The sequence below is a fragment of the Pelophylax lessonae genome (genome assembly GCF_965119305.1).
Source record: "Pelophylax lessonae genome assembly, chromosome: 4".
In the NCBI taxonomy this organism is placed as follows: domain Eukaryota; kingdom Metazoa; phylum Chordata; class Amphibia; order Anura; family Ranidae; genus Pelophylax; species Pelophylax lessonae.
In genome coordinates, this window is record NC_138771.1 from 653,102,696 (window position 1) to 653,116,959 (window position 14,264).

A 14,264-nucleotide genomic window follows, 5' to 3' on the forward strand; every position below is an offset into this window, starting at 1 on the left:
CATACAGTTAGAACCCCCCCCCCCAGGCTCACATCTAGCCCTTTGAACACCCCTAGATCAACACCTACCCTGCCAGTGTCATTATTACAGTTACAGTGCATATTTTTAGCACTAATTACTGTAGTAATGTCACTGGTACCCCCAAAAGTGTCAAAAATGCCAGTTAGGGGTCCGATCTGTCCGCCGCAATGTCCCAGTCCCGCTAAAAATCGCTGATTGCCGCCATTACTAGTAAAAAAATAAAAAAAAATAATAAAAATGGCATAAATCTTTCCCCTAGTTTGTAGACACTAAAACTTTTGCGCAAACCAATCAAAATACGCTTACTGTGATTTTTTTTTTACCAAAAATATGTGGCAGAATACAAATTGACCTAAAAGGAGGAAATTTTTTTATTTTTATTTATTTATTTATTTATTTATTTTGGGACTGTTATAAAGCAGAATGTGAAAAATATTGTTTTTTTTTTTTCAGAAATTTTTTTTTTTTTTTTTTGTTTATAGCGCAAAAAATAAAAATCGCAGAGGTGATCAAATACTACCAAAAGAAAGCTCTGTTTGTAAGGAAGAAAAGAACATATGATACAGATACGCCACTTTGCAGGCAAAATTTTATTTGGGTATAGAGTCACACGACCACACAATTGTCCATTAAATTAACGCAGTGCCGAATCGCAAAAAATGGCCTGGTCATTAAGGGGACAAATCCTTCCCAGTCCAGAAGTGGTTATACAACTTACCTTTGTCAGCCCGTGTTTGTTCAGACTTGAGTTGGTTTAGATCAGGCTACCACCTATCCACCTATCCATAAATACACAAATCAATATGTGCCATAGATTAAGATAAGCCAGTAGCAGTCACTAATAACCAATAAAGTGGTTATAAACCTCAGTTATGAAATCTATTAACCTTCTACGATGAAGTGAGCTGCCACTTAGATAAAGGTAAGCCTGTGGATGTGGTGTATCTGGACTTTGCAAAGGCCTTTGACACTGTTCCCCACAAACGCTTACTGTACAAACTAAGGAAGGTAGGTATGGACCATAGGGTGAGTACCTGGATAGAGAACTGGCTCCATTGGAGAGTACAGAGGGTGGTGATTAATGGGGAGTACTCGGATTGGGCGGGTGTGGAAAGTGGGGTCCCCCAGGGTTCTGTCCTGGGACCAATCCTGTTTAATTTATTCATAAATGATCTAGAGGAGGGGATATCTAGTACAATCTCAGTATTTGCGGATGATACTAAACTAGGCATGCCAATATCTTCTATGCAGGATGTGGAAACCTTGCAAGCGGACCTGAACAAAATAATGGGGTGGGCAACTACATGGCAGATGAGATTTAATGTAGAAAAATGTAAAGTAATGCACTCGGGGGCCAGAAACCAGAAAGCAAGCTACTCACTAGGGGGGGAACCTCTGGGTGAGTCTAGGATGGAAAAGGACTTGGGGGTACTGGTAGACAACAGGCTTGGCAGTGGCATGCAATGCCAAGCCGCCGCAAGCAAAGCCAACAGAATACTGGGTTGTATAAAAAAGGGGATTCACTCCAGAAATAAAGAGATTATTCTCCCACTCTACAAGACTCTGGTCCGGCCACATCTGGAGTATTCTGTCCAGTTCTGGGCACCGGTCCTCAGGAAGGATGTGCTGGAACTGGAGAAAGTCCAGAGAAGGGCAACAAAAATAATTAGGGGAATGGAGGACATCAGCTATGAGGAAAGACTACAAGCACTGAACCTATTCTCTCTGGAGAAGAGACGATTGAGGGGGGATATGATATCAATGTACAAATACTGTACTGGTGACCCGAGCATAAGGAACAAACTATTCAGAGAAAGGAGATACAATAAGACACGTGGCCACTCGCTAAAACTTGAGGAAAGGCGGTTTAACCTTAAAGTGCGTAAGGGGTTCTTCACTGTAAGAGCGGTAAGGATGTGGAATTCTCTTCCACAAGCAGTCGTATCAGCAGGGAGCATTGATAGTTTCAAAAAACTATTAGATGGACACCTTAAAGACCACAACATACAGGGGTATACAATGTACGGTTAAAAGCAAACACACACACATCATAGGTTGAACTGGATGGACTGATGTCTTTTTTCAACCTCACTAACTATGTAACTATGTAACTATGAACAAAGCACATATATCTGTAGTGTTTACCTGTCTAAGCTCTGAGTGTGGCTTCTCTCTGGTGCTTCATTCCTCTATTATCAGCATAAATCACTTCTGAGAAGTTTTCCGGACACATGAGATAAATTTGTGTCGGGGAGGAGAGCTCAGCACACAGCTTGGCTATTCAGAACACAGTGTGTGGAGGGGGGTGTGTCTCTTTCCTCCAATCAGCTCTCACACAGTGTATAAGAGCAATAGCTGCAGCTCTCCACCCCCTCCTCTGTATTGTAATTTATTAAATTTCGTTTCGTATTTGTTAAATTTCGTTTTGTTTATAAATTTGCTAATGAATTCCAAATTTTCAGAATGATTTCAATTCGGATTGGTCGAAAAAATGATCGACCAATTTTAATTATGGGTGAAGAATAGCTGGTTGTTAGGCCCCTTTCACACATGCTGTCCGTTTGTCAGTTTTTCATCCATCTGTTGACGGATGAAAAACGGACATCAATGTATCTCTATGTAAAAATGGATGACAACTGATGATCATCAGTTAACATCCGTTTTCATCCGCTTCCGTCAATGTTGGGTTTTTTTTGCCCTATTTTTCATCCGTCAAAAAAACGGATCGGACGAAAAACGGATGACAACGGATGAAAAACAGATAACTGACGAAAAACGGATGAAAAACGGATAACAACTGAAGAAAAACGGATGACAACTGATGAAAAACGGATGAAAAATGGATGAAAAACAGATGGAAAACTGATACATTTTGACGTGACTGAACTGATAAACTGAACGGACCGTATGTGTGAAAGGGGCCTCAAGCAGCTGCCCGGGAAGTTGTACGCAGCACCTTTATTGACCAATGACTCATCAGCTGTCAGCAGACTTCCTCACTGACAACTGAAATGTTATCAAAACAATGCCAGCAATAAAAAATTGCATGCCCCCCCCTCCCCTCAATTCCATACCAGGCTCTTTGGGAATTGGATTTTAAGGCTAATTTAAAAAAATAAAATAAACTAGTATGGATTTGGAGGTAAACCCCATGCCAAAATTTACAAAAAATGGCATGGGGTCCCCCCAAAATTCACACTAGACCCTTATTCGAGCATGCAGCCTGGCAGGCCAGGAAAGGGGGGGCTCCTAAACACTACCAAGCTACATGCCTTCAACATGCGGAGCCGGATGCTTTTGGGAATGGCAAGCTCTGTCCCCCACCCCAAAGCACCTTGTCCCCATGTTGATGGGGACAGAGCCTCTTCATGACAACCCTGGGCTGTGATTGCAGGAGGCTTATCTGAAAGCCCTCTTTAACTAGGATGCTCAAAGCCCCCCATGTGAATGCATATGGAGTACATTGTACCCTTACTCATTCACCAAAAAAAGTGTAAAAAATAAATAAAACCAGTGCACAGGTTTTTGCCAATTCCATTATATTAAAAAAAATAAAAAACAAAGCCCCCTGATGTAACTCCTTCATCCACCATGATGCCCCGCCACACCTGAAATAAAAAAGCTCCATTCGCGAGGACAGCTGACCGTCAAATGCCTCCTCCACTGTTTGACAGTTCTTAAATAGGCGGTTGTGCCGCCAGGTGGCTCCACCCCTTACCTCTATAAGAACTGGCAAATGGTGGAGCCTGCAGTAGGTAGTTAGCCTTTGTTGCAGGCGGAGCGTTTTTTTTTTTGGGTCTGGCAGTGGTGTTGGCATCATGATGAAGATAAAGGTCTGGTATGGATATTGGAGGGGACCTGGGGGGGGGGCAGGATCTGGGGCCTCCTTGTTAAAGGGGGCTTCCAGATTCTGATAAGCCCCCTGCCTGCAGACCCCACAACCACCGCTCAGGGTAGTCAGGAAGGGACCCTTGTCCCCATCAAAGATGGCAGGCATGTGGCCTGGTATGGTTCAGTTGGGGGGGCATGCTCAGATAAGGGTCTGGTATGGATTTTGAAGGGGAGCTGGGGTGGATCTGGGGGCCCCCTTGTTAGAGGGGGCTTCTAGATTCCAATTGACCCCCTGCCGGTAGACCCCCACAACCACAGCCCAGGGTGGTCGGGAAGAGGCCCTTGTCAAACAGTGGAGGAGGCATTTGACAGTCAGCTGTCCTCGCGGATGGAGCTTTTTTTATTTCAGGTGTGGCGGACGTCGTGGTGGGTGATGGATTTACATCAGGGGGCATTGTTTTTTTGTCTTTTTTTAATATAATGGAATTGTCAAAAACCTGTGCACTGTTTTTATTTATTTTTGACACTTTTTTTGGTGAATGAGTAAGGGTACAATGTACCCCATATGCATTCACATGTGGGCATCCTAGTTAAAGAGGGCTTCCAGATAAGCCTCCTGCCGCAGACCCCTACAATCACAGCCCAGGGTTGTCATGAAGAGGCCCTTGTCCCCATCAACATGGGGACAAGGTGCTTTGGGGTGGGGGGGGGGGGGGGCAGAGCCTGCCCTGCCCAAAAGTATCCGGCTCCCCATGTTGGGGGGATGTGGCCTGGTAGTGTTTAGGAGGGGGGGCACCTCCCCTTTTAATAGCTGGGTACTGGCAATTGCAACTGGGAGTGAATTTAAATGTGATTTGACTCTTTTTTTTTTTTTTAGAAATGTAATTTTTGCTTCGCCAGGTTCTATATACTGTATGTTACAGATGCGCCACTTTGCAGGCAAACTAAAGGGACCCCCCAGACGCTATATTTAAAGGAATTGTTCATTGTTATTGTTTTTAATTAAAGTGGAACCCCACTTAAAGGATTTCAACTAAATTATTTACTATTTAATTCGAACATTCAGATACATGTCCGAAACCCTATCCAAGTTCTCCAAAAATATGGTCCTTAACGAAAGAGTGAATGAGCCTGTTGGGTGACTGGCTGCGAGGCAGAATTTTGGGAAGACCTAGACAGTAATCCTGCGGCTTCTACTGGAGTAGCGCTACATGTTAATTGAGCATTAAATATAGTGAAGGATCCCTACGACTCTTGTCATTGTCTATTTACCCTTCTGCTATCTAGGAAGTGTTATAAAACAATGAAAGCCTGCCCAGCTAGGGTAAAGAATAGTTTTTAACCTGGTGTGGTGGTACGGTTGAATAAAACACTATATTAAAGAGTAAGTGCCGGTTCACACTGAAGCGGCACGACTTCGGGGGCGACTTGTGAAGTCGCGTGCACCGCTGTGCACCGCCACTTCGGCGCGACTTGCAAGGGACTTCACATAATGGAAGTCTATGCAAGTCGCTCCAAAGTCGCCCCAAAGTAGTACAGGACCCTTTTTCTAAGTCGGAGCGACTCGTGTTGCTCCTATTAGAACGGGTCCTGTACTACTCAATGGACCGCGACATACCGCGACTTGTCAGACTGACAAGTCGCGGCAGTGTGAATGGGCTCTAATTGGTTATTTTTTTTATAACATTTAGACTTTTAGTATATATTTTTTTATTTTCTTCTTCCTCTTCCTTATCTTATCTTATATTATTTCCTGATGTACAAAACTACATAAGCATTATCACTGGCAACATGTCAGAAGACTGAAACCGAACGCACATAAATAACATATCACTTTTTTTGGCATAATCTGTAAATGAAACTGTAATTATATTTTTTGGCAGGTGATCCAACATCTGACTTCAACACATCTATTGCAGCTGAATGGGCACCAGATTTTTACGGTAAGGAGCTTATTGTCAATTTCTTTAGTAGCTGATAATTCTGCAGTGCTGCAAATGTTTCACTTGTCTATGCAAATGGATCCCTCAGTTCTAAAAAATGTTAGGAACATACTCCAGTATTTATATCAACAGTGGTAACTCACCTTAATCCAATCACCATAAAATGTGTCAAGGCATATGGTGAATAGGGTAGGAGGTGTGAAAGTTTGTAACCCACCCCACCCCTCCCCTCCTATTACATAATCCCCTTCCCCAATGTCATTATGCATGGGTCATGTGTCAATAGCTTGAGTTCTATGGCTGGAGGTGTCTGTTTAGGGATGGTTGTTTCAGTTTTGGTGTACAGTCATTTCTAACTTCTTGAGAACCAGTTTTTCTTTCCATCCAAAATGTGAAACTCATTTTCCTTTGGAATGTCCCTCTCCTTCAAGCTTACCTGTGCCTAGATTATGAACACCAAAGTGTTTAATTTACAGAGAACCCAGAGAGAATCCAATCCTCCAAAGGGGAGCTGAAGCCATCAAAACATTTGCCGTGTGCTGACAGTTCATATAAAGTGAGTAAGTGTGGCTTTCAGCTTCAAGTAATCTTCAAACCTCTTCTTCCCAATCAGCACAATGCTTATGGATGTAATATACACTCATGTGTAGTCATATCCAGCTAGCTTTTTTCACATCAGAGTTGTATTCCCAGGGATCTCTGGTGCCTCTGAAGTGTGTCTTTCCACTCACTAGGGTACTCTTGTCCACCTAGAAGTTCCTGCTCAGTAATGGGGTTGTTGTCACTTTAGGAGCGTTTAGCCCATGTACTGTCGGATGCTCATATAACATGTGGGGAAAGAGAAGATGGCTCAATAGTGTAATGTGCTTAAAATGTGCTTAATTTCACTCTAAAATGCTGCTTACATTAATATAAAATCAACAGGTATTATCCGTGGTATTGTTCTTCCTGGTATGACGATCACTGGTGATCCCAGAGAGTGTAAGAAGACACGGGGCCACACGAGACTGGAAGAGAAACAGTTTAACCTTAAGCTGCGTAGGGGGTTTTTCACTGTCAGGGCAGTAAGGATGTAAAACTCTCCTCCACAATCGGTGGTGTCAGAAGGATAGTTTTAAAAGACTCTTGGACGTGAAAACACAGTATACGGGGATATGGGAAATGATTGTCTACACAAACACACACACCTTCACAGGTAAACTGGATGGACTGTTGTCTTTATTGAACCTAACCTACTATGTAACTTCTGGTCCACGCTCCTACAGGCTTGGCCCTACTCTTGGCTTCCCGCACCACGTGACTTCATCAGGTGTTGTCAAGTAGTGTGTGCCGCAATGCATAGGGCAGAGCCTGTAGGAACGTGAACTGAAAGTGATGTCATACCAGGAAGAATGCAGAAAATGTACTGTATCTATGAAGACGTAGCCCTTTCACCCTAGGACGAGACTACAATAACCTTTCCCTTTAGTCCTGCACAAAATAGAGGAGAGGGATTCTTTAATTCCTTAGAGATAACTGGCAACAATGCATAGGAGTAACTCACTGTAGGAGAGTTAAGGAAATAATCAGCTGAAAAAAAATGAGTCCTCGTTCACACTTGGGGACAGCCCTTGTGACCAATCTGAAAAGTGATCCACCGTGGCAGTTCACAGGCAGTTGGAGGTGATATGTCGCCTCCATGACATCTGTTTCAACACTAAAAGATATCCTGGCTTTTGAGCAAGGAGAGTTAGACCCAAAGACCTTGGTTTTCATAGCTACCTATTTATCTGCTCTTTTCTGTTTAACACTTACAGTATTTTAATTATTTTATCTCCAAGTTCTGTCCGTTGGTTCCACCCCCTAGACCAACTCCCAGCATCACCCCTTTCTTTAAAACAGTATCAAGTATTATTTTTATGGCGCTAAGTAATTTGTATTGAAATTGGTTATTGATAATAAGAAATTAAGTAAAATAGATGGTAAATTAAAGCGGTAGTATCCCGCTTTTTGACACTTTTACCTACAGGTAAGCCTATAATAAGGCTTACCTGTAGGTACAAATAATATCTCCTAAACCGGCATGGTTTAGGAGATATTTACAGTGCATGCAGCCGCTCACGCGAGCGGCGCATGCGCTCTGAAGGTCCGGGTGGACCTTCAATTAACTTGCCGGGAGCTTGCCGGAAAAATCACTCCCCCGCGCGCATGCGCGGGAGTGACGTCATCGCGGCTCCGGCCAATCATCGCGCCGGAGCCGTCTCTTCCGGCCAATCACCGCGCCGGAGCCGCCGAACCCGGAAGAGACGGCGAGGGGTCATGGCAGCGCCTGCAGCGATGTCCGGGGGTCCGTGTCGGGGCTTCGTTCTAAGGTAAGTTACACATAATGGGCTAGTATGCGATGCATACTAGCCCATTATGCCTTTGTTTTGCAGGTTTTTTTTTTTTTTTATGTTTCTAGGGTTTACAACCGCTTTAAATGTCTCCACAGAGTGGCACTGTGGACATTAATTGATAAATCTGTGCCTCATCCTAAACAATTTGATACAAAAAGGGGGGTATAGTAATATGGACTTTGATGACACAACACAACCCCACAGAGGACTTCAGTTTGTTTAAAAAAAAATGTACACTTTTTATTTAAATACCTTTAAAAACAATATCTATAAGAAGACAAATACATTCAAAATGTTTTTATACACATGGACCGATGTCCTAAATATTAGATGTTATTGCCCAAAAATGATTCATTGTAGAATTAATCCCTTTGAATTAGGAAATTCCTGTGTATCAGTGTTGATGGGCAACCAACATCATGGCAACGAGTCCAATATGGGGTTACAGTCAGCCCGACATGTTTCGCGCCCAATCTGCTCTTCTTCAGGGTTTCAAAACCATACACACAATTTCTACATAAGAAAAAATATAGAACAGAAAATCAATATACATACATCAAAGTATTTCTTATATGTATCCATAAAATCAGATAACACAATGCACTCAAAAGTCGTTTTACGAACATTTGCTATATACTATGCCAATATATCGGGGGCCGATATGCACTTTCCCCGATATATATCGGAATCGGCCCCTGAGGTTACTGAAATTGCCGATATTTAGGGAAAGTGCTGTACCGGAGTGATTCCTGCAGCTAGAGGCATCACCAGGTACCGACGTCCATAGCCGACGGTCGGCTGTCTTGTAATGACAAACGATGCGGCTGAGAAGCCGCTCAGCTGTCATTACAAGGAGAGGGAGGGGACGTCTCCCTCCTCCCAGTGCCTTCTGCGGCTCGCCCGGGTCTCCCGTCCCACCAGTAGACCCGGGTATCCTTCCTGCACGGCCGCCGAAGAGAAGACCAAAGCCGCATTCTGCTCCATCTGGTCTCCATGTAAAAAACCCGGTAGTGATGTCATGGCATCACTTCCGGGTACTCGGCAGGAAAATATTTAAAAAATGCCAAAGTTGGCGTTTGTTAGGTACCTGTGAGGTAAAGTCCGAAGTGGAGATTGAGTGCTGAGGATTCAGGCGAAAGCGTAGTCAGAGAGATCAGGCTGGCAACAGATCGGGCAAAGCGGTATCCAAACAAAATCCAAAGAATGGTCAGGCAGGCAGAAGTCATACACAAGCTGGCGGTGAAGTACAGATTCGGCAGGCTGAAGAGGGGGTCAAGAATACAGGCAAAAGTTCATACACGAAAGTCTATCAAAGAGCAAGCAGCACACCCAGGAAGATATTCCAAAACAAACGGGCACTCAGTAACAGGAAGTGCTGCTATTTAAAGGCTCGTTAAACTGTACATTGTTCACAGCTGGTTAAATTGTACATTGTTCGCAGCTGACATCAGGTGGGGCTAGTGAGTCCAAGGCAAGCATCAGGCTGGAAAAATCACTGCTGAAACTCCAGAGCTTCTCTGTGGCACAACAGGTAAGGCTACAAGCTACGAAACAAGGAACCTTTGGGTTCAAGGACTCCCGGGTACATGACAGTGTTTTGAATGCTTTTAAGTGCAGAGGAGGGGTTTGGGGTCTTTTAGACCCCCAGATCCCTCCACCACAGTATCTTTTAATTAAAAAAATAAATTTTTTAAATGTCCGAAAATATCGGCCAATATCGGCCGATATCGATATCCGATGACCAAAATATCGGTATCAGTGTCGGCACTAAAAAAACGATATCAGTCAATCACTACTATATACAGGCATCTTAAAAAAGAGAGGTAGCAGCAGAGGACTGACAATGCATCCCACCTAGGTCAATTGAGGATTAAAACTACAATTAATCATTTTTGGGCAATAACATCTAACAAAGTCCATATTCCTATACCCCCCTTTGTAAGTAAAATAGATACCGTGGAACTAGCAATAATAGACCTGCCAAGTAACAATAGACCCCGCCCACAACAACAGATCCCCAAAGCAACAACAGACCCCCTGCAACAAAATACACCCTAGCAACAACAGGTCCACCCCAGGAACAATAGACCCCTACCAGCCAGCATTGGCCGCTGAGAGACCTATCATTGTCCAACCGCTACCAGCCAGTCAACAGTAGATCTCCCAGCAGCCAGCATTAATAGATCCTCCAGCAGCCAGCAACAATAGACTCCTCCCTTAACAGTAAATCCCTCCCAGCAACAATTTACCCGTCAGCAATATAAGACAACCCCATCAACACTAGACCCATCCATCAACAATAGATTACACCCCCCCCCTCCCCCAGAAAGAATAGATGCCCCAGCAGCCAGCATCAATGGACCCTCCAGCATACCACAGCACCCAATGCCATTATTACATTCAGCGCTGGACGTGCCAGAACTGCGTTCCCTCACGTTCCTGCTGAAAAAAAGCCCTGTGTATACATGATTCTTCACAGCTGGCCCGCACTGTCACTGTATATGTGCAATGCACTGTCAGCAAGTGGTTAATCAATATATAGCTGCTACGTTTATTTAATTTTTAATTTCTGTGAATCAAATCTTTTTTATTTTTCAGACACATATTACTTTTATTATGGAATAACTTCAGAAAGCGTGTTATCCATCGTAAATTGGAAGAACACTAAGTTTATCCCATCCATCCATACTGTGGTGTTCCTCGTGGCTCTTCCTCTCAATATCATGGCGCTCGTCATGTTCCTGGTGAAGATGAAGGTCAAGAAGCCGGCAGTGGTCTACATGCTGAACCTTGCCATGGCAGATGTCCTCTTCGTTAGCGTCCTGCCATTTCTCATCATCTACCGATTCTCAGGAAACAACTGGCTGATGGGAGAAGGAATGTGTCGCTTTGTCATGGCAGCATTTTACTGTAACATGTACTGCTCCATCCTATTCATGACAGGTATCAGCGTGGACCGTTTCATTGCAGTAGCATACGCGGTGAGGTCCCTGTCCTGGCGCACAGTAAACCGAGCCTGGTTGGTCTGTGGTGTCATCTGGGTCATCTCATTGGCCAGCACCGTGCCTCTACTTTTAGGTGAACAAACCATGTTTATTTCTGAGATAAATATCACAACTTGTTACGACGTGCAGTATAGTGAAGATTTACGGGGATTCTATTTTTACTATTTCACCACTCTTTTATCTTTATTATTTTTCTTACCTTTAACCGTGACAACGTTCTGTTACATCAGAACCATCCACAGCCTCAGTACAATAAAGATGAATAATACACGCAAGAGATTACGAGCCATCTACCTGACCGTAATTGTCCTTTGTGTGTTTGTCCTGTGTTTTGGCCCCACCAATGTCCTTCATTTCTCTTATTATCTTCAGATGTTTTATTATGATGATGACTCTTTGTATGGGGCCTACACCCTCTCTTCCACTATCTGCAGCATCAGCTGTTGTCTGGATCCTCTTATCTATTATCTGGCTTCCTCCCAATGTCAGAGATACATCTACAGCTTGCTACGCCGTAAGAAAGAGTATCGCCCACCAAGAAGACAACACTCAGACCTAACAGGCAAAGAGGAACTCACAGAGGTGACCTTTTATCGGGAAAAGGCTTTCTGAAACTCCCAAGCAAAAGTGATGGGCAGTAGGCCACAACGACCAATCCAATTTTTGACTGGATACATCATACAGAGTTCAATTCTGATTGGTTACTTTGGGTTATTGTACTTTATATATTGCTTTTTGTCCTATGCAGTGAACTTTTGCAAAGCCTTAAAAAATGATATGAACTATTTTAGTTGCTTTGTAATTTATCATTAACTAGTAAATAGATTGTGGCGCTTCCTTTTTGCTTAGTATTTCCTAAACTAATATAAATAATCAGAATATATTAAAATAAATGAATGAAGCTTTGAAAAATTATTAATTGTATGGCATCCCTAATGCTCGTTTAGCGTAGGGCTTGTTAGCACCATTATTATTTTGCTGTGCAGCTTAAAGCGGAGTTCAACCAGTTTTTGCTACAAAAAGTGTATCTGCTGACTTTTATAAACTCACACTCACCTGTCCCAGGATCCAGCGATGTGGCCAGTGGGAGCCTCGGTTCCCTCCCTTTTCTCCCCGCTGTGGGGGCGTCACTAGTTTGGGCACCAGTGGCGGGAAAAGGTCATACAGCGCCCAGGGCATAGATGCCAAACTGCGCCCCCTTCCCTTAAGATTAGGGTCAGGGGCAGGCGCCCCCCATTCCTTCAATAAACACTTGCACACAGGCCAGCCTCCCCTCCTGCCCACCCCTTGTCCGGGCCCTGGTGGGCACCCAGCTGTGACAGCTTGCCGCTTCCCAGCTGGGTACGCACTGTGCATGCGTGAGTCACACTGCGCATCCTAAATGGCTGAGCAATCTTCTGGGACCTGTGCCTAGGCAGCTCGAGTGGAAGTGGGAGCAGGTACTTGTCAAATCTAGGTACCCGCTCTCCCCCAAAAAAAATGATATGCCAAATGTGGCATGTCAGGAGTAGGGATGATCGAACGGTTCGGGTCGACCATCGGTTCGACCCGAACATTGACTGTTCGAAATTCGGCCGAATTCCAAACTTTTTGCGGAAAAAGTCCGGAATTCAGCAACTAGAACCGACCAAAATGCAATGGGACAGGAACTGGGCTTTAAAAGCCCGTGATTGGACCAGAAACATTAGTGAATACGCCCCCCAGTATATAACATAGCCCCGACAAATCTTTAGCACTGTAATACAGGGGCTGTGGAAGAGAGTGGAAGCAGTTCTGTTACTCCTGCTTCAAAGTGTCATTTAGCAATTATTAGTGTGAGGAAAGGGATATCTAGTGTAGTTAGGGTACTATATACCACTATAGTTAGATTCAATAATCTAATTTCTGTAGGGAAAGTGTTAAGTGTCAGGGTGACTGTAGTGTAGTGTAGGGTGAACTGACTCTGACTGCTATGGCAGGGTGACCAAACTCTTCCATGTCAGGGTGACCACCATAGAAAAAAGATTGTTTGTCTTAGAATTGCAATAGAGCAGGCATAGGGCTCTGCTCCTGTCACACCTGGCCGTTTTTGTTGCAGGCGTTTATTGGGCTTTTTTGTGGACGTCTTTGGAGGCAGGCATGACATCTGAACTTCTGTGTAGGGGTATATATACACACACACATATATGTATATATACACATACACACATACAGGTGTGATAGGAGCGGAGCCACATCCCTGCAAATAATTTCATTAGCGCAGGCATAGGGTTCCGTTACTTTCACACCTATATGTGTGTATGTGTATATATACATATATGTGTGTGTGTATATATACCCCTACACAGAAGTTCAGATGTCATGCCTGCCTCCAAAGACGTCCACAAAAAAGCCCAATAAACGCCTGCAACAAAAACGGCCAGGTGTGACAGGAGCGGAGCCCCATCCCTGCTCTACTGCAATTCTCAGGCAAACAATCTTTTTTTTTTCTGGTTCTGGACATGCTACAGAGCTGAAACTTCACAGGTACACCTTTTAGACACTAAATCCAAAGAAATCTCTTTTTTTTTTTCAATAATTTTTTCAATAATTGGCTCTCTATCAAAAAATCAGTGGAGACCTGAAGCTACATTCTGCAGAGCTTCGTGAGGAGAGCTGATTAAAGAGAAGAGATTCCCCTCCACCTCCAAACAGTGTAGGAACAGAGCTGAGGCTGTCAACCAGCTGGAAATCCTCCCGTCACCATTTTTCTTATTGGTGTCAGGAAAATGTGTCAGAAGTGATTCATGCTGATAGCAGAGGAATTAAAGAAGAACTATAGGCAAAACTTTTTTTTTTTCATTTTGGATAGAGTAAAGGATAGAGTAAGGGAGGGTTATAAGTAAGGATGGGCTTTATGGTCGAGTCGAACGTAAGTTAGACTCGAGCAGCAACTGTTCATGTGTTTGCCGAACACAAAAACAAATGGAACACTCAGGGGGAAGTTCGCCCGCCGATGAGCTCCCCATAATGCACTGCGCTGTTGCAGTGCATTGATTGCTGATGATTTGCCAAAGCATGCACCTGACCTGTATGTTTTGGCCAATCACAGCACAATGTCCTGTCAGAGC

General features: G+C 43.8%; 1 protein-coding gene across 1 annotated transcript in view; it reads left to right on the forward strand.

Annotated features, from left to right (window-relative positions):
• LOC309554368 (proteinase-activated receptor 1-like) overlaps window positions 1–11,920 on the forward strand; it is a 29,310-nt gene extending 17,390 nt beyond the window's left edge. Inside the window, exons 2-3 of the mRNA XM_082256032.1 lie at window positions 5,736–5,795; window positions 10,769–11,920. Of these exons, the coding sequence (XP_082112158.1) occupies window positions 10,894–11,787 (894 nt within the window). The 5' untranslated portion in view covers window positions 5,736–5,795; window positions 10,769–10,893 and the 3' untranslated portion in view covers window positions 11,788–11,920. The remainder of the gene's footprint in view (window positions 1–5,735; window positions 5,796–10,768) is intronic.
• Window positions 11,921–14,264: the final 2,344 nt, after the last annotated feature.